Source organism: Phoca vitulina, unplaced genomic scaffold (assembly GCF_004348235.1).
Source record: "Phoca vitulina isolate PV1807 unplaced genomic scaffold, GSC_HSeal_1.0 scaffold75, whole genome shotgun sequence".
In the NCBI taxonomy this organism is placed as follows: Eukaryota; Metazoa; Chordata; class Mammalia; order Carnivora; family Phocidae; genus Phoca; species Phoca vitulina.
The window spans coordinates 2,168,388-2,192,305 of NW_022589778.1; the positions used below are offsets into that span (position 1 = coordinate 2,168,388).

A 23,918-nucleotide genomic window follows, 5' to 3' on the forward strand; every position below is an offset into this window, starting at 1 on the left:
GTTTCTATTTCATTGATTTCTGCTCTGATCTTTATTATTTCTCTTCTCCTGCTGGGTTTAGGCTTTATTTGCTGTTCTTTCTCCAGCTCCTTTAGGTGTAGGGTTAGGTTGTGTACTTGAGACCTTTCTTGTTTCTTGAGAAAGGCTTGTATTGCTATATACTTTCCTCTTAGGACTGCCTTTGCTGCATCCCAGAGATTTTGAATAGTTGTGTTTTCATTTTCATTGGTTTCCATGAATTTTTTTAATTCTTCTTTAATTTCCTGGTTGACCCATTCATTCTTCAGTAGGATGCTCTTTAGCCTCCATGTATTTGAGTTCTTTCCGACTTTCCTCTTGTGATTGAGTTCTAGTTTCAAAGCATTGTGGTCTGAAAATAAGCGAGGAATGATCCCAGTCTTTTGGTACCAGTTGAGACCTGATTTATGACCTAGGATGTGATCGATTCTGGAGAATGTTCCATGGGCACTAGAGAAGAATGTGTATTCCGTTACTTTGGGATGGAATGTTCTGAATATGTCTGTGAAGTCCATTTGGTCCAGTGTGTCATTTGAAGTCTTTATTTCCTTGTTGATCTTTTGCTTAGACGATCTGTCCATTTCAGTGAGGGAGGTGTTAAAGTCCCCCACTATTATTGTATTGTTGTCGATGTGTTTCTTTGCTTTTGTTATTAATTGCCTTATATAATTGGCTGCTCCCATGTTAGGGGCATAGATATTTACAATTGTTAGATCTTCTTGTTGGATAGACCCTTTAAGTAGGATATAGTGTCCTTCCTCATCTCTTATTACGGTCTTTGGTTTAAAATCTAATTTGTCTGATAGAAGGATTGCCACCCCAGCTTTCTTTTGGTGTCCATTAGCATGGTAAATGGTTTTCCACCCCCTCACTTTCAATCTGGGGGTGTCTTTGGGTCTAAAATGACTCTCTTGCAGACAGCATATCGATGGGTCTTGTTTTTTAATCCAATGTGATAGCCTGTGTCTATTGATTGGGGCATTTAGCCCATTTACATTCAGGGTAACTATTGAAAGATAGGAATTTAGTGCCATTGTATTGCCTGTAAGGTGACTGTTACTGTATATTGTCTGTGTTCCTTTCTGGTCTATGTTGCTTTTAGGCTCTCTCTTTGCTTAGAGGACCCCTCTCAAGATTTCTTGTAGAGCTGGTTTCGTGTTTGCAAATTCCTTTAGCTTTTGTTTGTCCTGGAAGCTTTTTATCTCTCCTTCAATTTTCAATGACAGCCTAGCTGGATATAGTATTCTTGGCTGCATATTTTTCTCATTTAGTGCTCTGAATATATCCTGCCAGTCCTTTCTGGCCTGCCAGGTCTCTGTGGATAGGTCTGTTGCCAATCTAATGTTTCTATCATTGTAGGTTACATATCTCTTCTCCCGAGCTGCTTTCAGGATTTTCTCTTTGTCTCTGAGACTTGTAAGTTTTACTATTAGATGTCGGGGTGTTGACCTATTTTTCTTGATTTTGAGAGGGGTTCTCTGTGCTTCCTGGATTTTGATGCCTGTTTCCTTCCCCAAATTAGGGAAGTTCTCTGCTATAATTTGCTCCATTATACCTTCTGCCCCTCTCTCTCTTTCTTCTTCTTCTGGGATCCCAATTATTCTAATGTTGTTTCATCTTATGGTATCGTTTATCTCTCGAATTCTGCCCTCGTGATCCAGTAGTTGTTTATCTCTCTTTTTCTCAGCTTCTTTATTTTCCATCATTTGGTCTTCTATATCACTGATTCTTTCTTCTGCCTCATTTATCCTAGCAGTTAGCACCCCCATATTTGATTGCACCTCCTTAATAGCCTTTTTGATTTCGACTTGGTTAGATTTTAGTTCTTTTACTTCTCCAGAAAGGGTTTCTCTAATAACTTCCATGCTTTTTTCAAGCCCAGCTAGTATCTTTAAAGTGATGATTCTGAACTCTAGATCTGACATCGTACTAACGTCCATATTGAGTAGGTCCCTGGCAGTCGGTACTACCTCTTGTTCTTTTTGTTGAGGTGATTTTTTCTGTCTTGTCATTTTGTCCAGAGGAAAATAGATTAATGAGAGAACAAAATGCTAACAGGGTAACAACATTCCCAGAAAATATACTCTAAACAAATCAGAAAAGACCTGAAGCAGTGGGAAAAGAAAGGGAAAGAGAGAAAAAAAGAAAAAGAAAAAAAAGAAAAAGAAAAAGATAAAAACAAACAAAAACAGAACAAAACAAAAAAAATGGAATATGATCAAATATGATCAGGCTGGTATATAGATCAGTGCCACACACTAGATTTTGGGTGTATTTTGGTCTGTTAGAAGAAAATGCCTCCCAAAATTTTAAAGAAAGAAAAACTTATATATGTACAGAAATAAGGGTTGATATGATGAAGGGATGGAATATGACTGTAAAGATGGAAATTATAAAAAATTTTATAAAAGGAATTGATAAGTTGTTTGAAAAAAGAAAGAAGAGGATTTAAAAAAAAAAAAGAAAAAAAAAGGGAGAGAATGTGATCAGGCAGGGGAGTAGAAAAAAACCATACATTAGAGATTTAGGGTATATTTTGATCTGTTAGAAGAAACTATCTCAAAATTTTAAAGAGAGAACAACTTATATATATATATGCCAAAAATACGGGTAACTACTATGAAGGGATAGAATATGACTCTAAAAGTGAAAAATAAAAATGTTTTTTAAAAAAGGGATTGATAAGATGTTGCTTGAAAAAGGGAAAAAGAAAAATTCAAAAATAATTAACTTTGAAAGACTACAGAATCATGGTAAAAAAAGCCATGGATTCTATGTGCAGTATTCCCCTAGCACTGGAGTTCTGCTGTTCTCATCCATCGGTAAACTTGGTGTTGGCCGGCTGTTCTCGCTGATCTTCTGGGGGCGGGGCCTGTTGCCATGGTTCCCAAATGTCTTTGCCGGAGGCGGAACTGCCCCGCCCTTGCCCTGTCTGGGCTAAGTAATCTGCTCGGGTTTGCTCTCCGGAGCATTTGTTCCCTGCAAGCTTTCCGTACAGCTTTGGAGGCGGAGAGTGAAAATGGCGGCCTCCCAATCTCCGCCTCGGAGGAGCCGAGAACTCGGGGCCCCGCTCCTCAGTGAGCCCCCAGAGAAAAGCCGTCAGTCACTCCCGTCTCCCCGGTCTCCGGCCGCACTCCGTGCTCACCCGGCCTGTGACCGCACGTTTCTGTCTCTGGCACCCGACCCCGTGTGGAGTCTCCAAACCCAGCAGATCCCTGCGGTGCGCTCCTGCGCCTCTCCTCCTGGGGGAAGAAGGTGAGTCTCCCCGGATCTGCCGCTTGTTGGGTCCCTGCTGGAGGAGCAGTGGCCCAACTGTGCCGCGGATCACGGTTTATGGCAACCCCGAGCTGAGAGCCCGCGCCTCAGCTCCGTCTCTGCAGCCGGCTTCCCTGCTCCAATACCTGGGAGCTCTGCTGCACTCAGGCACCCCCGGTCTTTCTGTGACCCCGAGGGTCCTGAGACCACACTCTCTCACGAGGTTTCCACCCCCCGCTTAGCCACTGGAGTGACGTCCCTCAGCGGAGCAGACTTCTAAAAGTTCCGATTTTGTGCTCCGCGGCTCTATCACTTGCCAGAAGCCGCCGACGGAGGCCCTTCCCCCGCCATCTATCCTCCCGAATATCACCTCAGATTCACTCCTCCGCACGTCCTACCTTCCAGAAAGTGTTTGCTTTTCTGTTCAGAGAGTTGTTGCTATTCTTTTCTTCGATCTCCTGTTGAGTTTGTAGGTGTTTAGAATGGTTTGATCCCTATCCAGCTGAATTCCTGAGACCAGACGAAATCCAGGTCTCCTACTCCTCCGCCATCTTGCTCCGCCCCTGAAATTATAGTTTAAGATGGAAGGCAAAGTTATTTATTTGAGATCTTTTAAGTAAAGCCATTTGCAATAGTAATTATTTTCTAATCACTGCTTTAGCTGTATCCCAAAAGGTTTGGTATGTTGTGTTTCCATTTATATGCGTCTCAATTTTTAACTCTCCCTTGTGATTTCTTCTTTGCCCTGTCGTGTAATTTAATTACCATATTTTTTTGAATTTCCCAAATTTCCTATTGTTGGCTTGTAATATAATACCATTGTGGTCAGAGAACATACTTTGTATGATTTAAATCCTTTTAAATTTATTGAGGATTTTTTTATGGCCTAACACAAGGTCTATTCTGGAAAATGTTCCATGTGTGCTTAAGAAGAATATATATTCTGTTGTTGCATGGAGTGTTCTATAGATATCCACTAGGGATAGTTGATTCATAGTGTTGTTGAAATATTCTATTTTCTTCACCATCTGACTTGTTTCCATTATTGAAATAGAGTATTGAAGTCTCTCTCTCTTTTTTTTCCTTGACACTGGCTCAAAGAGAACTTTTTATTTTATGTACAGATAATTCAACAGTGTGCACTTAACCCAGTTTGGTGGCCAGTTCTTTAGCCTTTGCCTTTTCCAACTTGGCATTGTGAGCCACCAACTTTGGACCCACAGTGTTGCCTCCCCAGAGCGGTAGATCTCATCATATTTGTCACTGTAATTGGTTCTGATGGCTTCCACCAGCTTAGCCAGAGCTCCTTTGTCTTCCAAGTTAACCTATGTGAAGGCGACAATGATACAGGTCTTCCTGTGGACCAGGTGCCCCAGCCTGGCCTTCTCCTTGTTAGTGCAGTAGAGAATCCCCATCTTACAACATAGGACAGTCAGGAAGACACCCAGCTCAACTGGACCCACATCATGTGGGATCACTATGAGCTGATCCTTCTTGTTTTCCACCAACTTGGTGACAGTATTAACTCCAGCTGGAAGGATAGGAGGCCTCTTAGTGGGGACATCCCCTTTGCTGGAAGCGTTCTTCTCAGCCTGGGCCAACAATTTCTGCTTCTTCTCTTGCTTTGTCTCTGGTCTGTGGGCCAGCTTAAGCAGTTGAGTAGCTGTTTGGTGGTCCAAGGCCTGGATGAACTGATTAATTGCAGGAGACACTTTTAAACATTTATACACATTTGCCACTGCAGCTGAATGTAGTGGGGCCACTTGACAAGGGGGTGAGGTCCCTTTTGGGCTGGATCTCCTGTCTGATGCCAGAATTCTTGGGACTTTTTTCAAACAGGCACTGACCACCTTCTTGGCCTCCTGCTTCTTCACAGTAGCAGGGGCCAGGGCCACCTTCTTCCCTTTTGGCATCTTGGATGGCTGGAGGAGAGAGAAACTTGAGATCTCCATTCTTAATGTTGAATTGTTATTTCTTACTTGAGTTCTGTCAGCTTTTGCTTTCTGTATTTTGGTGCTCTGTTATTAGAAGCATATTTGTTTATGATTATTATGTCTCCCTGATGGAATGACTCTCTTATTATGTCTTTGTCTCTAGTAACAACTTTTGTTTAAAAATCTATTTTGTCTCAAAAAGAATAAGATACCTGGAAATAGGGGCGCCTGGGTGGCTCAGTCGTTAAGCGTCTGCCTTCAGCTCAGGTCATGATCCCAGGGTCCTGGGATCGAGCCCCACATCGGGCTCCATGCTCCACAGGAAGCCTGCTTCTCCCTCTCTCACTCCCACTGCTTGTGTTCCCTCTCTCACTGTGTCTGTCTCTGTCAAATAAATAAATAAAATCTTTAAAAAAAAATAAAAAATAAAAAATAAAAGATACCTGGAAATAAACCTAACTAAAGAGGTAAAAGATCTGTATGCTGAAAACTATAGAACACTTATAAAAGAAATTGAAGAGGACACAAAGAAATGGAAAAGCATTCCATGCTCATGGATTGGAAGAACAAACATTGTTAAAATGTCTATAGTACCCAAAGCAATCTACGCATATAATGCAATCCCTATCAAAATACCAACAGCATTTTTCACAGAGCTAGAACAAGCAATCCTAAAATGTGTATGGAACCAGAAAAAAAAACCCTGAATAGCCAAAGCAATTCTGAAAAAGAAAAACAAAACTGGAGGCATCATGATTCTGGATTTCAAGCTACATTACAAAGCTGTAGTGATCAAGACAGTATGGCACTGGCACAAAAACAGATACATAGATCAGTGGAACAGGATAGAGAACCCAGAAACGGGCCCATAACTGTATGGTTAACTAATCTTCAACAAAGCAGGAAAGAATATCCAATGGCAAAAAGATAGTCTCTTAAATAAGCGGTTTTGGGAAAACTGGACAGCAACATGCAGAAGAATGAAACTGGACCACTTTCTTATACCATACACAAAAGTAAATTCAAAATAAATGAAAGACCCAAATGCAAGACAGGAAACCATCAAAATCCTGGAGGAGAACACAGGCAGAAACTCTTTTGACCTTGGCTGTAGCAACTTTTTACTAGATATGTCTCCTCAGGGAAGGGAAACAAAAGCAAAAAATGAACTATTGGGACTTCATCGAGATAAAAAGGTTTTGCACAGCAAAGGAAAAAACCCACAAAACTAACAGAGCTCAGCCTACAGAATGGGCTGAGAAGATACTTGCAAATGACCTAACTGATAAAGGGTTGGTATCCAAAATATATAAAGAACTTATCAAACTCAACACCCCAAAAAACAAGTAATCCAGTTAAGAAATGGGCTGAAGAAATGAATAGACACTTTCCAAAGAGACACCCAGATGGCCAACAGACACATGAAAAGATGTTCAACATCACTTATCAGGGAAATACAAATCAAAACCATGATGAGATACTACCTCACACCTGTCAGAATGGCTAAAATTAACACAAGAAACAACAAGTGTTGGTGAGGATGCAGAGACAGGGAAACCCTCTTGCACTGTTGTGGGAATGCAAACTGGTGCAGCCACTCTGGAGAGTAGTATGGAGGTTCCTCAAAAAGTTTAAGATAGAACTACCATACCATCCAGAAATTGAACTACTAGGTATTTACCCAAAGAATACAAAAATACAGATTCGAAGAGTACATGCACTCCAATGTTTATAGTAGCATTATCAACAATAACCAAACTATGGAGAGAGCCCAAAAGTCCATCAGCTGATGTATGGATAAAGAAGATGTGGGTATAGGGGCACCTGGGTGGCTCAGTCATTAAGCGTCTGCCTTCGGCTCAGGTCATGATCCCAGGGTCCTGGGATCGAGCCCCACATCGGGCTCCCTGCTCAGCGGGAGGCCTGCTTCTCCCTCTCCCACTCCCCCTGCTTATGTTCCCTCTCTCTCTCTGTGTCTCTCTCTGTCAAATAAATAAATCTTCAAAAAAAGAGAAGATGTGGGTATATATATACAATGGGATATTACTCACCCATCAAAAAAAAAAAAAAATGAAATCTTGCCATTTGCCATGATGTGAGTGGAGCTAGAATATATTATGCTAAGTAAGATAAGTCAGTCAGAGAAAGACAAATACCATATTATCTTACTCATGTGGAATTTAAGAAAAAAAACAGATGAACATATGGGAAGGGGGAAAAGAGAAAAAGGAGAGAGGGAAACAAACTATAAGACTCTTAATGATAGAGAACAAACTGAGGGTTGATGGAGGGCAGTGGGTGGGGGATGGGCTAGATGGGTATTAAAGAGGGCACTTTTTGTGATGAGCACTGGGTGTTGTATGTAAGGGATGAATCACTGAATTCTACTCCAGAAACCAATATTGCACTGTATGTTCACTAACTAAAATTTAAATTAAAAAAAATTTTTTAATCTACTTTGATATTAGTATAGCCACTCCAAATATCTTTTACTACTTACAAAGTACTTCTTTTTTCTTTTATTTTCAACCAGTTTGTTCTTTGAATCTAAAGAGTCTATCTTGGGGTGCCTGGATGGCTCAGTTGGTAAAGCATGCAACTCTTGATCTCAGGGTCATGAGTTCGAGCCCCATGTTGGGTGTAGAGATTACTTAAAAAAAAATCTAAAGTGTCTATCTTATAGACAGTATTCAGTTAAGTATATTTTTCCCAATTCTTCCAGTCTCTGTCTTTTGATTAGAGTATTTAATAAATTTACATTTAATAACTAATGGCCAGCAAAAGGATTTACATAATCCATTTTGCTATTTGTTTTCTATATGTCTTGTGTCTTTCTATTTTCTCTATAATTATTGCTTTGTTTTGTGTTAAGTAGATATTTTCTAGTGTACCCTTTAAATGTCCATGTCATTTCTTTGGCTATGTGTTTTTAGTTACTGTCTTAGTTTTTGCCCTGAGGATTATAGTTACCATCTTAATTTATAACAATCTAGTTCAGATTAAAACTACCTTCATTTCAATAATATATAAAAATTCCCAGTGTGTTTCCTACACCCTCTTTTATACCATTTTTGCCATACAGTTGACAACATTATATATTATAAGCTTATCAACACAATTTTATAATTATTGCTCTATTGTTAAAGTAGAAAAGGATTACAAACACATTTATTCTTTTATATTTTCCTATGGAGTTATATTTGCCAATATTCTTTACTTCTCATATAGATTCAAATAACCATCTAGTGTACCTGTTGTTGAGCCCTGACAGTGAATTGTTCATATCAATTTTTATACTTTTTAACTCCAGAACTTCTAATTTTTTTTATTTTTAAAATTTCTCTTTATTCCTGTTCTCTATGTGGTTAGACACCATTTTCTTTCATTCTTTAAACATGGTTTCCTTAATTTTTTAAACGTATTTACAAAGTCTGCCTATTACCTACTAAGTCCAAAATCTGGACTTCCTCAGTGACATTTTCTCTTGTCTGTTTTTTTTTTTTTTTTCCTATAAGGTATACTTTTTTGTTTCTTTACATGACTCATAATTTTTTTGTTGAAAACTGTATGGTTAAATAGTATATTGTGATAACCCTGGTGTCAGATATATTTTGTTGTTGTTGCTAGATTTTTGTTGTTTTCCTTGTTGCTACCTATTTAGTGACTTTACTGGACTAATTCTGTAGGTTCTGTATTCCTTTCAGTATATGGCCACTAAGTTCTCTAGTAGCATTGTTTTTTAAGTTCTTGCTTTTATTTTTTGAGGCTGGCTTCAGTGGGGTCACCCTCTGTCAGCATAACTTACTGGTCAGCCAATGACTGGTTAGAAAATTTTCTTCAGTGCCTTGTCTGTATGTCTTCCTCCCTTTGCCAAGGGGCTCTGTGTGAGAAGACATGCCCTAAAACAGCGCAGTTTGTCGATAGCCTTAGCTTTTACTTCCTGCTTGTGCCAGGGCCTCAAGAACAGCCTTATAAGGCCTTCTCTTTTCTCAGGTCTTTCCTGGGCCACCTTTTAAACCCCAGGAATATGTTAGAGCTCTTCAAAGTTCTTTATGGTCATCTAGGTCTCCAAGATTTAAAAAAAAAAAATTCCTGACCAGGTTCCTCTTTGTCCAACGGGAAATCATAACCTTAGGTAGCTGCCATATTGCCACCCAGTTGCTGTTGTTTTAATAGCACCCTGGGAATAGGGGTTTTCCCCCCATGAGCTGAGTTCTGAGTCACGTCAAATACCAACAACACCTTGGGAATAGAGACTTTCCAGGGAGCTGCTCCTTCAGACAAAATATTGACTGTGCTCTGGGGATGATGCTGATTGTGTAGCTATAAGAGAAGTCTGTCCTCTGTTGGCTACCAGGCTGCCAACTTTTTACCGCTATGCCAGTAAGCTGGGGGGTGAGAAGTGGGGGGTGGGAAAAGCCTGAAGCTAAGATGGTACAGACCCCACTGTCTTACCGAGGTTCAGGAGCTTCTCTTAGATCATTTTCAGTTTGTTCTGTGGCTTTGGTTAATTTTCAGTTTTGAAACGGTCACTTTGGGTTGTTCTGCCAGTATTTTTATTATTTTAATGGGACGGTGAGTTCATGAAGGTTCTTGTTCTGCCATTCCGGAAGTCTGTCTCTTCTAGGATTCTATATTGGTTAAAGAATAATGGTAAAGCAAAGACAAACAAAAAAGGTCTCTTACAGAGAAATGTTACCTTTTGGTTTTTTTCTTTTCTACTTTCCCCAACTCACCCCCCTACCCTACCCATGGCTCTCTCTCTATGAGGTTTAGTATAGTGAGAAGAGTCTTGGCTTTTGTGTTTGGGAACACCTGGATTCAGTTACTAGCTCTGCAACAATAAGATATTTACTTTTTCTTGAGCCTCATATATCTTAGTGATGATGACACCCATGCTCACAGAATCACAATGAAGATTGAGAAAATAGTTAATGAGCTGATACCAATCTTGCACATACTCGGTGCTCAATAAAGTATTAATAGAATATACTATTTATTATTCTTTTATCCCTTTTACTTGTTTCTGTCATAAATCATTTTTTTTTTTCTTTTACTGACCTATGTTAATGAGTCCTGGTATAAAAATAATAATTACTTTATAGTTTTAGAGAAGTAACATACAAAATAAAGATAATGAAAAGAGGATCCTGTCTTCCCTTTGCTGTATGATCTTAAGCAAAGTTTTTAGCAATTTGAGCCTAGTTTCCTCACCTTTTAGATGAGAATAATAGTATATGCCTTTGATACATTAGGGGCTACCTTTGAGAATCAAATGAATTTATATACACCCTAGGCTTTTTGCACTGTGCACTCTAGACCGTGGTTTTAGTTTGTGACGATAAGTATCTAGTTCTTGGATTTGATATATGGGATAAGTTTATTTTTTTCTTTTCTCTCAAAAACCATAAGCCCAAAAATGCGTTTTTTATTTGTGCCATTTCCCCCCATCCCTTGAGTTAAATATTTTGCCATATTTATTCCATTATATCATAAATGATATTTATTATCCATAGACTTGAGATTTGATATTTTTTATTATTCACTTCATGTTCTAGGCTAAAATAGAAGAAAAGGCCATTTATGAACGCTGTGGCAGTAGAAATATGTATGTGAACATAGCAATAAATACTCTTAAGAAGCTGAGACATCAAGGTAATTTCTTCTTAATTAATCAAGTGGTAAGATAAAAACTTGTGATGAATACCTGACACTGAACGTGTGTTTTCATTAGCAGGATTGTTTTTAGATATCCAGTGCAATGTATTTTTAAAATACTCTCTTGAGTAGAATGTGCAAGTGGGATATTTGATTGAAAATAACAAATTAGATTTGGAACTAGACAAAGGAATATAGCCTCCTCAAGAGCGGTTATCACAGAGATATTTAAACTTGGTTTTTGGTTATAAAAGTAACTCATTCCATGTGGAATAGTATTTCTTAGTTTGGTTTTTTTTTTCATTATTGTTCCCCCTCAGGCCTCTTTTTAGACATTGTTTTTTCTACCACCCCCACCCCCAATCCCCAGTAAGATTAAGTATTAAGGGATAATATTTTGTTGGGTAAGGTTGAGTTTTGGAGAGCCACATACCATTGTAATAGCTATGGTTTTTTTTATTCCACAAGAGCCAATTTTGTTTGCTCAGGGGCAGTACCACCCTCACCGAGAATACATAGCATGAATTCAAATAATACAGAAAAGCATTAAAAAAAACCCAGCTAGGAGCACATGGTTGGCCAGTTGTTTAAGCATCCAATTCTTGATTTCGGCTCAGGTTATGATCTCAGGTGGTGAGATTGAGCCCCATTTTGGGGTCCATGCTGGGTGTGGAGCCTGCTTAAGATTCTCTCTCTCCCTCTCCTTCTGCCCCTCCCCCACTCTCACCCATGCTCTGTCTCTTAAAAAAAAAAAAAACTAAACTAAAAACACAGCCAGACAACCTTCTTCGAAATCTCCTATATAGACCCATATAAGGGGGTCATTATATAAAATGAATACAGAAATATGTATTTTAATGATTTAAATGAATACAATTATTTTATGTATAGTCTGACTTTTTTCACTGAATAAAGTATCATAGAAGTCTCTAGTCAATCTAGAATCTGTGTTAACATCTAGATCTGTATCATGCTTTTTAATGACTACGTGATAGTCGATTGTATAGAACCTATAGTATTGATATTCCATTGTGTGGAATGTGTAATACAGATGAAACAAATGCATCTGAGTATTAAGTTGATTACATGTTTTTTCTACCATAAGTTCTGTGATTAATGGAGTGTGAACTCTGACATTTCCTCATACTAGAGCAGATATATCCTTAGCATACATTCCTTGCACAGAGTAGCTAGGAGAAAGGGTCTGCATGTTTAAAATTGGTAAATATTGCTAACTGCCTCCAGAAAATGTTTGCCCTTTACATCCCCCACTAATAAGGTAGGAGTATATGTATTTGTCTTCACACCTTGCAAAAGTTAACCATTTATCCTCTTTCAGAGTGTGAAAGAATAGGCCAGAAATGAAGTTATTTTAGTCTTTTTTTTATTACTATGAAGACCTTCCTTTTCCTCTCTCTTTTAAAATTCCTTTTTGCATCCTTCTGCCCCCTTTTGTTATTGGCCCATCATCTGCAACAGCTTTTTGCATATCTCCTTTAAATGCGCTGCAGATGTTTTCTTCAGTTTGTTGCTTGTACTTCAGCCTTATTAAGTTTTTAATAATATGGAAGGTATTTTCCTTTTTGGTTTCTGGGTTTTGTGTTATGCTTACAAAGGCTATTCTAATTTCAAGAATATAAAAACTTTATAATTTCTTCAAGGCATTTAAAAAATATACAGCACTTGAAGTAGACTTAAACGTGCATTAAAATATACAAGGTCTCATGAACAGACATTTCTTGAAAGAAGACATACAGACATCCAGATGGCCAACAGACACATGAAAAGATGCTCAACATCACTCATCATCAGGAAAATATAAATCAAAACTACAATGAGATATCACCTCACACCTGTCAGAAGGGCTAAAATCAAAAACACAAGAAACAGCAAGCGTTGTTGAGGATATGGAGAAAAGGGAGCCCTCGTGCAATGTTGGTGGGAATGTAAACTGGTGCAGCCACTATGGAAAACAGTATGGAGGTTCCTCAAAAAATTAAAAATAGAATTACCCTATGACCAAGTAATCGCACTACTGGGTATTTACCCAAAGAATAAGAAAACACTAATTCAAAAGAATATATGCACATATATGTTTAATGCAGTATTATTTATAAGAGCCAAATTATGGAAGCAGTCCAAGTTTCCATCAATAAATGAATGGATAAAGAAGATATATACATACATTATATTTTATATACATACATATATGTACACATACATATATACACACAATGGAATATTACTCAGCCATATAAAAGGATGAAATCTTGGCTGTTTGCAACAACAAGGAAGGATCTAGAGTGTATTATGCTAAGCAAAGTAAGTAAAAAATAGACACATACCATATGATTTCACTTGTATGTGGAATTTAAGAGACAAAACAAATGAACGAAGGAAAAAAAGAGACAAACCAAAGAACAGACTCTTAACTATAGAGAGGAAAACTGATGGTTACCAGAGAGGAGGTGGGTGGGGGGATGAGGGAAATAGATGATGGGGACTAAGGACTACACTTGTGATGAGCATGGGGTGACGTATGCAAGTGTTTAATCACTGTATTGTACACCTGAAACTGATATAATACTGTATGCTAACTATACTGGAATTAAAAAACTTAATAAAATAAAAATTAAAAAAAATATACAAGGTCGCTTAGGTTAGTATTTTTATAGTATTCTAACTTCCCCCCCTTCTTTTCATATTAAATATAGCACACAGAAATTGAACATAGAGGGCGCCTGGGTGGCTCAGTTGGTTAAGCGACTGCCTTCGGCTCAGGTCATGATCCTGGAGTCCCTGGATCGAGTCCCGCATCGGACTCCCTGCTCAGCGGGGAGTCTGCTTCTCCCTCTGATCCTCTCCCCTCTCATGCTCTCTCTCTCTGTCTCATTCTCTCTCTCAAATAAATAAATAAAAAATCTTTAAAAAAAAAAAAAAAGAAAGAAATTGAACATAGAGGTCTAAGTACATATTTTGGATATTTTGCAATGGAAATAGAAATGATTTGCAAATTGTTAGAGTTGTAGTCAATGATGATGAAAACTCATTGACTCACATTTAGACATACTCTAGCCAATATACAAAATATATTAGCTTTGGAAACTATGAAGCCCTGACCTTTTTAGTAGTTCAGTAAATTTAACTTTTTTCTCAAGTTGGAATTGGTTATGAAGTTATTTGGTCTCACTTGTTGGGTGCTTGTTTTAAGGTAAAAATAAAGTCTTGACTATGCTATACACCTTTTTTGTGTTCTGTATTTTTTTATGAAGCAGACAATAATAATTCATGGTCTCAGGAGAAAAGTTCTTGTATGTTCTAGATGTGTCTGGAAGCAGTAACAGCAACAAAACAACTGGATTGAAAAAGAATGAGAAGAGAAGTGGTAAGCTTGGTGTAATGATGACAGACCCTTGTCCATATCACCTTAAAGGAGAACTAAATGCAGCATAATGTAATTATTAAACTGTTGTTTATGAAGGATCACCTGCAGACCGTGCATACTTGATATCCTTTTTAAAAATTAGTATAAATACATGAAAAAAATGGGCTCTACTTAGGCAGCATTTGAATTCTCAACCTCTTTTTTTTTTTTTTTTTTTTGAGAGGGTGAGAGTTAACATATATCCAGCCAGCAAGAGTCGTGCTTCTAATTGCCTGAGAATCTTGTTAAAATACAGATTCTGCTTCAGCGGGTCTGGGAACAGCCTCAAAGTCTGAATTTATAACAAACTTCGAGGAGCAAGAAGCTAGAGAAAAGGTGTTACTTGAATTTGGTTGTATTTTGAATAAAACCAGGTGGTAGTACTTGTCCTCCAAGTACTTGTCTGAAACAAAGTAGGTACTTCTAGAATTTCCTAATACTTCTCACACAGAAGAATTCTTCCTTTTACAAAAGGGTTCGCCAAAGGTGGTCTAGCGAATTCTGCCAGTTTTAAATAATAGAAGAAATTTTAAGAATCCATTAGTATGAGGGGATTTAAGGGTTAGTGATGTTGGGAAGAGATCCTTGAACTCATGGATTTTGCCTGTGTGAAAGACACCATGTTTACTGCTTGTAAGCTTTTGCACTCTTCTTATCTCTGTGACTATTAAGAATCAATAAGCATGATTTGGAACCAGAGGATCTGAGTTTGTATATCAACTGTGCTGTGTACCTTTGGTCATGTGTCCTCATTTCTCTGAGCCTCATTTCCCTCGTCTATAAAAACGAGGTCAATATGTTTGCCCTTCTGGGTTAATATAAAGTTTAAATCAAAGTCATTAGGATAGTTTGGCATACGCACTAGATATTACTGATCTGATTCTTGCTTTCCCTTCTCTTATCCAAAGTATAGGACATCAGATGATGCAGGGAACTATATATTTTTTTTTTTTCTTTTTTTTCCTTTTTGTCAGAGGATATGGAGAGTCGGATTCTTTTAGGCTACTCTCTTACTTAATGTTAATCAGCATCCTAGCTTTTCATGTCTGGAAGGGTTAGTAGACTCTAACTTTACCACTCCTTTAAAACATGCTATTTAAATTTTATTGAACAGTCCTTTTTTTTTTTTCTTAGTACTCACAGGAATTATTCTCTACAGACATCTGAAAGACTACCTTCTAACTGAAGAACAGTTACATGAAAATAACTATCCCCAGCCCAACCCTGACAAACCAGGAAGTATTATTTTAACCTCAGGCATGACAAAAGCACTTGTAAATGACAGTAAGTATATGGGACCGAAAATGATCCTCGCTACTTACTAAGGTTAGAACACTGAAAGGATTATTTCCCTTTCCACTTCATTTCGAGTATCTAAGTAGTGTATCTTATTTTCATAATTTATTTTATTAAATCTTAATAATCATTTCAGATAAGTATGAGCATTGCCTCCATTCACAGGTCAAATGACTTGTCAAAGGTCCCTCTGAAAACAAGTGGTAGAGCCAGGATTTCAACCCAAGGAGTCTGATTCTAGAGTCCTTACTCCTACTATTCATACACATATGCAGTGTCATGTTTTGAATACTTCGTATCCTTTCATTAGGAATTCTTATCAAAAGATTTACAATTGGGGGGCGCCTGGGTGGCTCAGCCGTTAAGCGTCTGCCTTTGGCTCAGGTCATGATCCCAGGGTCCTGGGATCGAGCCCCACATCGGGCTCTCTGCTCTGCGGGAAGCCTGCTTCTCCTTCTCCTGCTCCCCCTGCTTGTGTTCCCTCTCTCGCTGTCTCTCTCTCTGTTAAATAAATAAATAAAATCTAAAAAAAAAAAAAAAAAAAAGATTTACAATTGGTATTATTATTACACGTTTTCTCTAAATGCTTGGCATGGTTAGTTAAAACTCATTCCTCCCCTGCCAAAAAAAGAAAATATAGGATACTTAACACCACAACTGTCAAATCTTAGGTCCATTAGAGTTTGAAATGCAGTTACAGGAATATTTTTCAGTGACTACAAAATATTTATCTTTGGTATCTTTAGAATTTTTCTCAGGATTATCTTCACCATTTGTGATACCTTTTTTTTTTCCTAAACCCTTACCCCAGTTAAGAACACGGGCTCCGAAGGAGGAAGGCAGATCTGGGTTTGGATGCTGGTTGGATGTGGATAAGCCATTTAACCTCTCCCAGCTTTGGTTTTCCCAGTTCTGGATGATAGTAGCTACCCCATCCGCCTGTTGTGAGAATCTGTCCCAGGAATGCATGCGAGATGCTTGGCACAGTGCGCGCCTCAGAAGCTCACGGTAGACGTTCAGATAAGAGTTGCTTTCATCATCGGAGCCAGTTTGAGGAATGTTATTCATAAATGGGTCTAGTGAAAAGCTCAGATATACGCTCAGCGACTTCATATATATACAGGTCACTATCTGTCTAAAAGGGATAAAATAATAAGAAAGACTTGCTTATTTCAGGAGCTACTGTGTACTAACACAGGTAATTAATCAAGTTGGGTACAGTCAGACTGTGGGGCTAATGCCACAATTATCTGGCGTTAGGCCAACTCGGGGGACAGACAGGGGATGCCTGTTTGAGGAGGGGGCCCTGGTGCCGTGAGCAGGCCACCCGCAAGTCTTCCTCTGATGAGCCCTGTGACTTCTCCTGTGACTTCGTGGTCAGCCCTGGGTGTGCGATCCGTGCATGATCAAGAATGCACAGGCACTTCATTCCCTGCACTTCAATCCATTGTTCTTTTCTCTCTGTAGATTCATGAATAATTTCATTTCCTACTTTGTTTTAGCTTCCAGGAAGATATGTTGTCGTTGTGGGAAGATGTATGGTGTGACGCCCGCAGGCAAACACTGCAGAGTAGAAGAATGTAACTACCACTTTGGGCCCATGCTGAGTCATAAAGGCAAGTATTTGGTAGCTCTCTTGCACTTAGTTGACCAGCCAGTGCCCAAGTTGTTGAGAGAAAAGTGGAATAAAGTATTCCCTTCGCTGTATGTATTAAATGCAGTCCCGGAAAGAGAGACTGTAACCCCTGAAGTTTGAACCTCTGACCACCGCTTCGTACCCCTGCGGCCCGCGGGCTCGGGAACACCCAGGCTGTGACCGTGCAGAAGGGCCTCCAGGCGGTCAGCTCCCCCCCGGACTTCACCTGCTTTGCCCCTGCTAGGGTTAGAATAGTTTCTTTGCCACCCCGCCAGCTCCCATCTTCCCTGCAACATGGTAGTTGGCTACAGTCCACTCAGGTGGGTGTTTTGCCTACGCAAACCGAAAACCTGGGTGCCATCATTAGTCTCCCTGTACGTGTGCACGTTTTCGTCTCAGTAGTGCCCATGTCTCATCGGCTCTCCCTCAGGAATATAGCCTGAGCCTGTGCTGTCTCCACCTCTCCTGCCCCTGCCCAGGTCCAGGCCACCCCCATCTCTGTCCCCAGTTGTTGCACCATCGTTCTGCTCAGTCTCCCTGCTTCTACCAACCCCCCAAATCTATTTTTCACCCCCAAACTCCCAGAATAACTTTTTTACATCTAGTCCTGTCTCTGCCCTGCTTTGATGAAAAGCCTTCGGTTACTTTGCTGACCCTGCCTGATTTGGCCTGTGCCCCCATCTTCTACCCTGTCCCTTGTTCCCTTCACAGTCCCCTGGCCCCCTGTCCAGAGCCTCCTTGCCTGTTGTTCTCTCTGCTTTTGCCGTGGCTCGATCCTCCTCATCCTCTGGGCCTCTGCTTAACTTGTCCATCCACAAGGTCCTTTCTCAGCCTCACCATCTGAACGAGGTCTGCCCTCTTCCACCCCTGCACACTGCCTCTTCCTTTGCAAGCACTTAACCACATTTTATAATGATCTAGTCATTTATCTGCCATCTCCAAAAGACTGTAAGCTTTGGGAGGAACCACCATCCGTCCTTGTTTTCTCTCCTCATTGTCTCCCCAGCACTTAGCGTGGTACCTAATGCATATGGACCGTCCATAAATCTTTGGGTGGGTGTGTGGACACAGGAATTATTCATGTAGAGATGGGCATGAATATGAATGAGATTGTACTAAATGCTATGAAGAAGATAACGCAAGGAAAAGGAAATAGAAAAGAACAGTGGGCTTGATTGAATGACAGAAAAAATACGTGGATAAAGAATAAAGTAAATCAGGCAGGTTTGGCCTGAGTGTTTAGAGCATGGAGGGCTTAGTTTCACAGGGAGAAGGGACTGTAAATTTCAAAAGGAGAAAAACAAAGAGGGAAGACGCTGAAGGAAGAGTAAGTGTAGTGGGCAGACCGGTTGCGCTAACCAGACAATACAGCGTAATAAACAGAACAAGAACTCTGGAGTCAGCAGACCCGAGATTTGGGGCTTTTTTGCCACCTACTTTATCTGAGACCTTGGGCAAGTTATGTCAGCTTGCTGAGCTTTTGTTTCCACCTTCATAGAATGAGCTTTAGGTGATAATTCGGTGAGGTGACATGTCAAAGTCCTGGCTTATGACAGATGCTGCGTTAATACCGGTTCTCTGTCTCCCTTTCTCATCACAGGAGAAAGTAAGATAAAGCTGTGGGATGTCAAGATTGGATGAGTAACGTAAGGCTGGTTAAGCATGAGCCTTCAGTGCCAGCCTGAGAAATTGGCATTTGATCTGTAACATACAAGGGAACAACTTGAGAAAAGTGATAGAATGAATGTGTGCTTCAGGAAAATCAGTCTTAACCACATTTAAAGGAAAACTGGTGCAGAAACCACTGGAGGCAGAAGGATTTAATAGGGAACAGCTGAGAGAATATTTACCTTGTCCAGGGGGAAGAAGGGCTGAGGTGGATAAGGGAACAGATGAGCTGGAATATGGGAGTGGGGTAAGAAAAGAGTTATGAAGGCTTGGGATTATTGCTGTGAAAATGTGCAAAGTGCCTGGTCAAAGATGCAGAAGGAGAGGGCATAGGATTTGGTAGGTCCAGCCAAGGCTGGAGGCGCCATCTGTGTTGTGGTCTCAGCCTCCATAACTGGGTGGTTTCTTGGGTCAGATCAACAGCTCAGACACAGGAAGGGAGAAGGTGGTAGTTGGAACCCCTCAACCAGAGGGCTCCAGTAGAGAGAAAAGGTCAAGGAGTAGGGAAGGTTGAAAAGATAGTTGAGGTAAAGTCAAAGCAGAATAAAGTAGTGACACCAGGGGTGCCTGGGTGGCTCAGCTGGTGAAGTGTCCGACTATTGATTTTGACTCTGGTCATGATCTCAGGGTCCTGGGATCAAGCCCCTTGTGGGCCTCCCCACTCAGTGCGGAGACAGCTTGAGATTCTTTCTCCCTCTCCCTCTGCCCCTCCCCCCACTTTCATGTGCCTATTGTCTCTCTAAATAAATAAATAGATAAATAAAACCTTAAAAAAAAAAAAGTGAATGCCAGAGGATTGCTGAGGGACCAGGGCAAAATCAGGGAAAGAGGAAGGAAGGAGACGGAAGGTGTTCAGGACATTGGTAATTGTAATTCACCTTCAAAGTGTGACCCATAAGAACTCTGCTTCCAGGAGTTGATTTTTCCTGTTCATTATGTAATATCCAAAACTAGGACTATGTGGAGTGGTAACATCAGATCATGTGCACGGCAGTGTCCTTAAAGGTCTTTGAGGGTAGGGTAAGACACGTGCTCTGGGAGTGAGCCACTTCTGCTTTATAGAGTTTGCCTGTTTTGATTTGTATTTTTTGTTGGTTTGCAGTCCTTGGTGGCTTAGAGACACGGTACAGCTGTTGTGAAGGTGTCCTTGGATCTGCCGGGTGTCAGGTTGCCAAGGTAGGGCTTGTCATCCAGACCACTGTTCGTGTCGGGACCAGAGGTGTTGCCTCCAGAGACCAAGAAGCATTTGAAAGAATTCATTAGCTAATTTTTAATTGAGGAAATTTTTATGAGTGTAATTGCCCCTGCACGAATAAATAGTAATTTATTTGGCAACGTTTATTTCAGCTTCACGTTCATGACCAGAAAGAAAACATAGAGGGCTTTGTGAAGACTTTCGTCAAGTGCCCACCCGCCGATGGTAATCCCGGTGTATTTGCTGTGAATTGTGAGGTGGTATGTCAGTGTTTTCTCTTCCACCCTTCTTGGAGTAATTACAAGCGAATTATTGTGGCGCACTCTCCATTGTATGACAGCACTTCACTGGGCTTTATCCCCATCCCACAAAGCTCTGCAGTGTAGTTCACATACTTTCAGAAGCAACTGAAGCTGAAGAGAGGTGACTTGGAGGAATTCCCATACCTAGTAAGGGATAGAGCCAGGAATTGGTCCTTGGTCCTCTTTTTATTTGTTAATTTTTTTTTATATATCACCCATGATGGTTCTACTCCTCACATTGCTGAACTTATATGGGTGGAAAATGTTATAAATAGTACCGTTACCCCCGAATCAACATAAAAACTTGAATAAATTTTTCAGAAACTCTTGTTTATAGAGACAGTAAAATATTTTTAGGGATTTTTCTTCATATGAGAATCAATATGAAAAAGCAGGGAACAAAGAGAACTTGGAATCCTATGACCTGGGAAGCCCCACCCCTTACCCGCTGTCACCCCCCAAGCAAGTCTCCTGGGTGCTCTAATCTGTAAAGTATGGGGTTAATAATCACTCCATGGTTACTGTGAGAATCAGATATACTAAAATAGGGGAAAGTACGTTGGACATGTCAAACATCATGTGAACGGTTGTCTCTGCCAAAACCTAAAATTTTTATTCCCTATGGTATATTTGGAGAGCAGATTAGTAGAATTTAATAATGATAAGTAGAGAAGGGCATTGTTTGAAGCTTAGGTCTTTAACTGGAAACAAGGCTGCTTCAGGCTTTGAAATCAAGTATCCTTTCCATGTTGTCCTCTACAATGCCATGTTTATGTATTGTAAAGATTTTCTTTTGTAATTCAACAAAATCTATAACCGCATTATCCAATAGGTAACACTCAGTTCCTCAGTCATGCTAGCCATATTTCATTTTTTTTTGAGAGAGAGAGCATGTACACATGGAAGTGGGGGAGAGGCAGATGAAGAGGGGGAGGGAGAATCTCAAGCAGGCTCCATGCCCAGTGCAGAGCCCAATGCAGGGCTCAGTCTCACAACCCTGAGAACATGACCTGAGCCAAAATCAAGAGGCAGATGCTTAACTGACTGAGCCACCCAGGCGCCCCTCATACTAGTGGCTAGTGGCTGCCATACTAGACAGCATAGAAATAAAACATTTTATCATCATGGAATGTTCTACTGGATAGCACTAATGTCTAATAAAAATAATTGTAAAGACTAAGCCAAGAAAATGGAATGATTTTATTAGCAGAAATACTACTAACATTTAAAAAAAATTAAAGCTTGGAACATCTTTTACAAGACTGTCAGATCCACTGACTGGCTTTTGTCAGCAAATCCAAATAATATGATTAAATTGTATATTCTAGTTAGAAATATTCCTTTAGGATATCTAAGATGTTAAAATGTTTACTCAATATGCTATGTAAGTTTAATATGTCCCCCCACCCCCTTTATAGTGCTATACAGCCAAAGGTTTGGAACTTACTCAAGTGACCGTGGTTGATCCCAGCCTCCAGGTGGTCTATGATACATTTGTGAAACCGGATGAAGAAGTCATTGACTATAACACCAGGTATATAAAAGGGTTGGCTTTTGAGAATGTAGACTATTCAACATGTAGTTTAGGTGAGTTTTAGCTTAGTACTTTTATTGAGTCAATGTTACACCATGAGTTATACTATTTTCCTTTAGTTCATTCATTTGTTCAAAAACATTCATATTTTATTGAGTACCTTGCTAAAATTATGCAGACAGACACTGTGTTAGACCCCAGGTTACAACCCTAAATAAGAGACAAGGCTTCAGCCCTCATGGTGTTGACATGTTGGAGTGGTAGGTAGGAGGCTAGAGAGGTAAAAATATTGAATAAATTATTTTATTCATTGTTCCACCATTAATCAGTTCCTTTTGAAAATACGATATTAGCCATTTCCATTAGGTAAAAATACCCATTAGATAAAAATTTCTGCAATCTTGTAGACATGTCCCTGAGTATACATGGCTTTGATATAGCATGCAAACTAATGGTTCAGTGCAGATTCTATTCGGTGAATCATTATTATTAAAATATGACATATTTCTGACCCAAACTCAGTGCTAACTTTGAAATGGTACAATATAGATGTGCCTTTAACTTTTAAAAACCTCGTATGAAACACCAGTGATATCACTGATCAATTGAATTTGGGTTTCCTAAAGGCTTATAAGCCATATAACATGACCTATTTATATACTTACTCAAATATAAAATGGCAAGGATCTAAATTTTTACTTTAGAATAAGAAGTGTTTATTATTGATGTTATTGTATTTATTCAGTTTTCTTTAACACATTCTCCAAAAGTACTTAAAATTACTCATTTATATATGTGTGTGTATATATATATGATTTGTTTACACATATAAATATGGCTTGTATATACACATACACATATATAGTATATATAATGTACATAGTATACATAATACAGTGTAGTATATATAATATCTTATGTAATATTGTATATAAAGTATATGTATCATATATAGTGTGTGTATGTCCATAATTTTGGAACACAATAAAACAAAGTGGTCATGTAAATTAAAAGTTGTTTTGATGATAAATATTGAGAATACTTATAGAGAATTCTAATAAGCATTTTTAAACCTAAATTCCCTCACAGTTCATAAAAATGGTTATATGCATAAAAATCAGTTAAAGTTGCTATTATCAGAAAATACATTTGTATACTAATCTTTCTCCTGACCTATTTGGATTTTTTTTCCTACTCATTTTTGCCACATTTGAATAGCCCTATTTTATTGGGTTTTTTTTTCAGCTTTATTGGGGTATATTGACAAACAAAATTGTAACATACTTAACATTACTGTACTTCTAGTGGTACTTATTCTTTCATGGTTTAATGGAATCTTTCCTAACTGCTTTTTTGGAAATAATTTGGTAATTATTGATATTCATAGTGACAAAATGATAACTGAAGGGCTTGCATTATAAATAATTTTGAGTCTCAAAAAAACTTCAAATGCATTCAGTGCATTGAATTTTTTAAAAATGTTTTAAAGTAAGCCCAAGTACTCCATGATAATTTCTTCTTAATCCAAAGAGTTGATTAACTATTTATCAAATTCCCTAAGCTTGATGATGGAGCCAGGTATCTTTTTTTTAACTATTCAAGTATAATTGGCATACATTGTCAGTTTCAGGTGTACAATATAATGATTTGTCATTTGCATGTGAAATGATCACAGTAAGACTAGTTATCATCTGTCACCATACAAAGTTTAAAAACTTTTTTCTTGTGAGAACTTTTAAGATTTCCTTTTTTAAACAACTTTCAATTTTATAGTACAGTATTAATGATTAGAGTCCCCATTGCTGTACATTACATCCACTTGACTTATAAGTGGAAATTTGTACCTCTTGGTCTCCTTAACCCATTTTTTCTACCCCCAACTGCCTTCCCCTCTGGAAACCACCATTCTGATCTCTGTATCTGTGAGTTTTGTTTTGTTTGTTCATTTATTTTGTTTTTTAGATTCCACATATAAGTGAAATCATAAGGTGTTTGTCT

General features: G+C 39.0%; 1 protein-coding gene across 1 annotated transcript in view; it reads left to right on the top strand.

The window, feature by feature from the left end:
- Window positions 1-23,918, top strand: part of LOC116625246 (RNA exonuclease 1 homolog) — a 46,542-nt gene that overhangs the window by 14,974 nt on the left and 7,650 nt on the right. Inside the window, exons 7-13 of the mRNA XM_032393666.1 lie at window positions 10,766-10,862; window positions 14,188-14,250; window positions 15,424-15,573; window positions 17,088-17,201; window positions 19,992-20,065; window positions 20,237-20,344; window positions 21,805-21,920. Of these exons, the coding sequence (XP_032249557.1) occupies window positions 10,766-10,862; window positions 14,188-14,250; window positions 15,424-15,573; window positions 17,088-17,201; window positions 19,992-20,065; window positions 20,237-20,344; window positions 21,805-21,920 (722 nt within the window). The remainder of the gene's footprint in view (window positions 1-10,765; window positions 10,863-14,187; window positions 14,251-15,423; window positions 15,574-17,087; window positions 17,202-19,991; window positions 20,066-20,236; window positions 20,345-21,804; window positions 21,921-23,918) is intronic.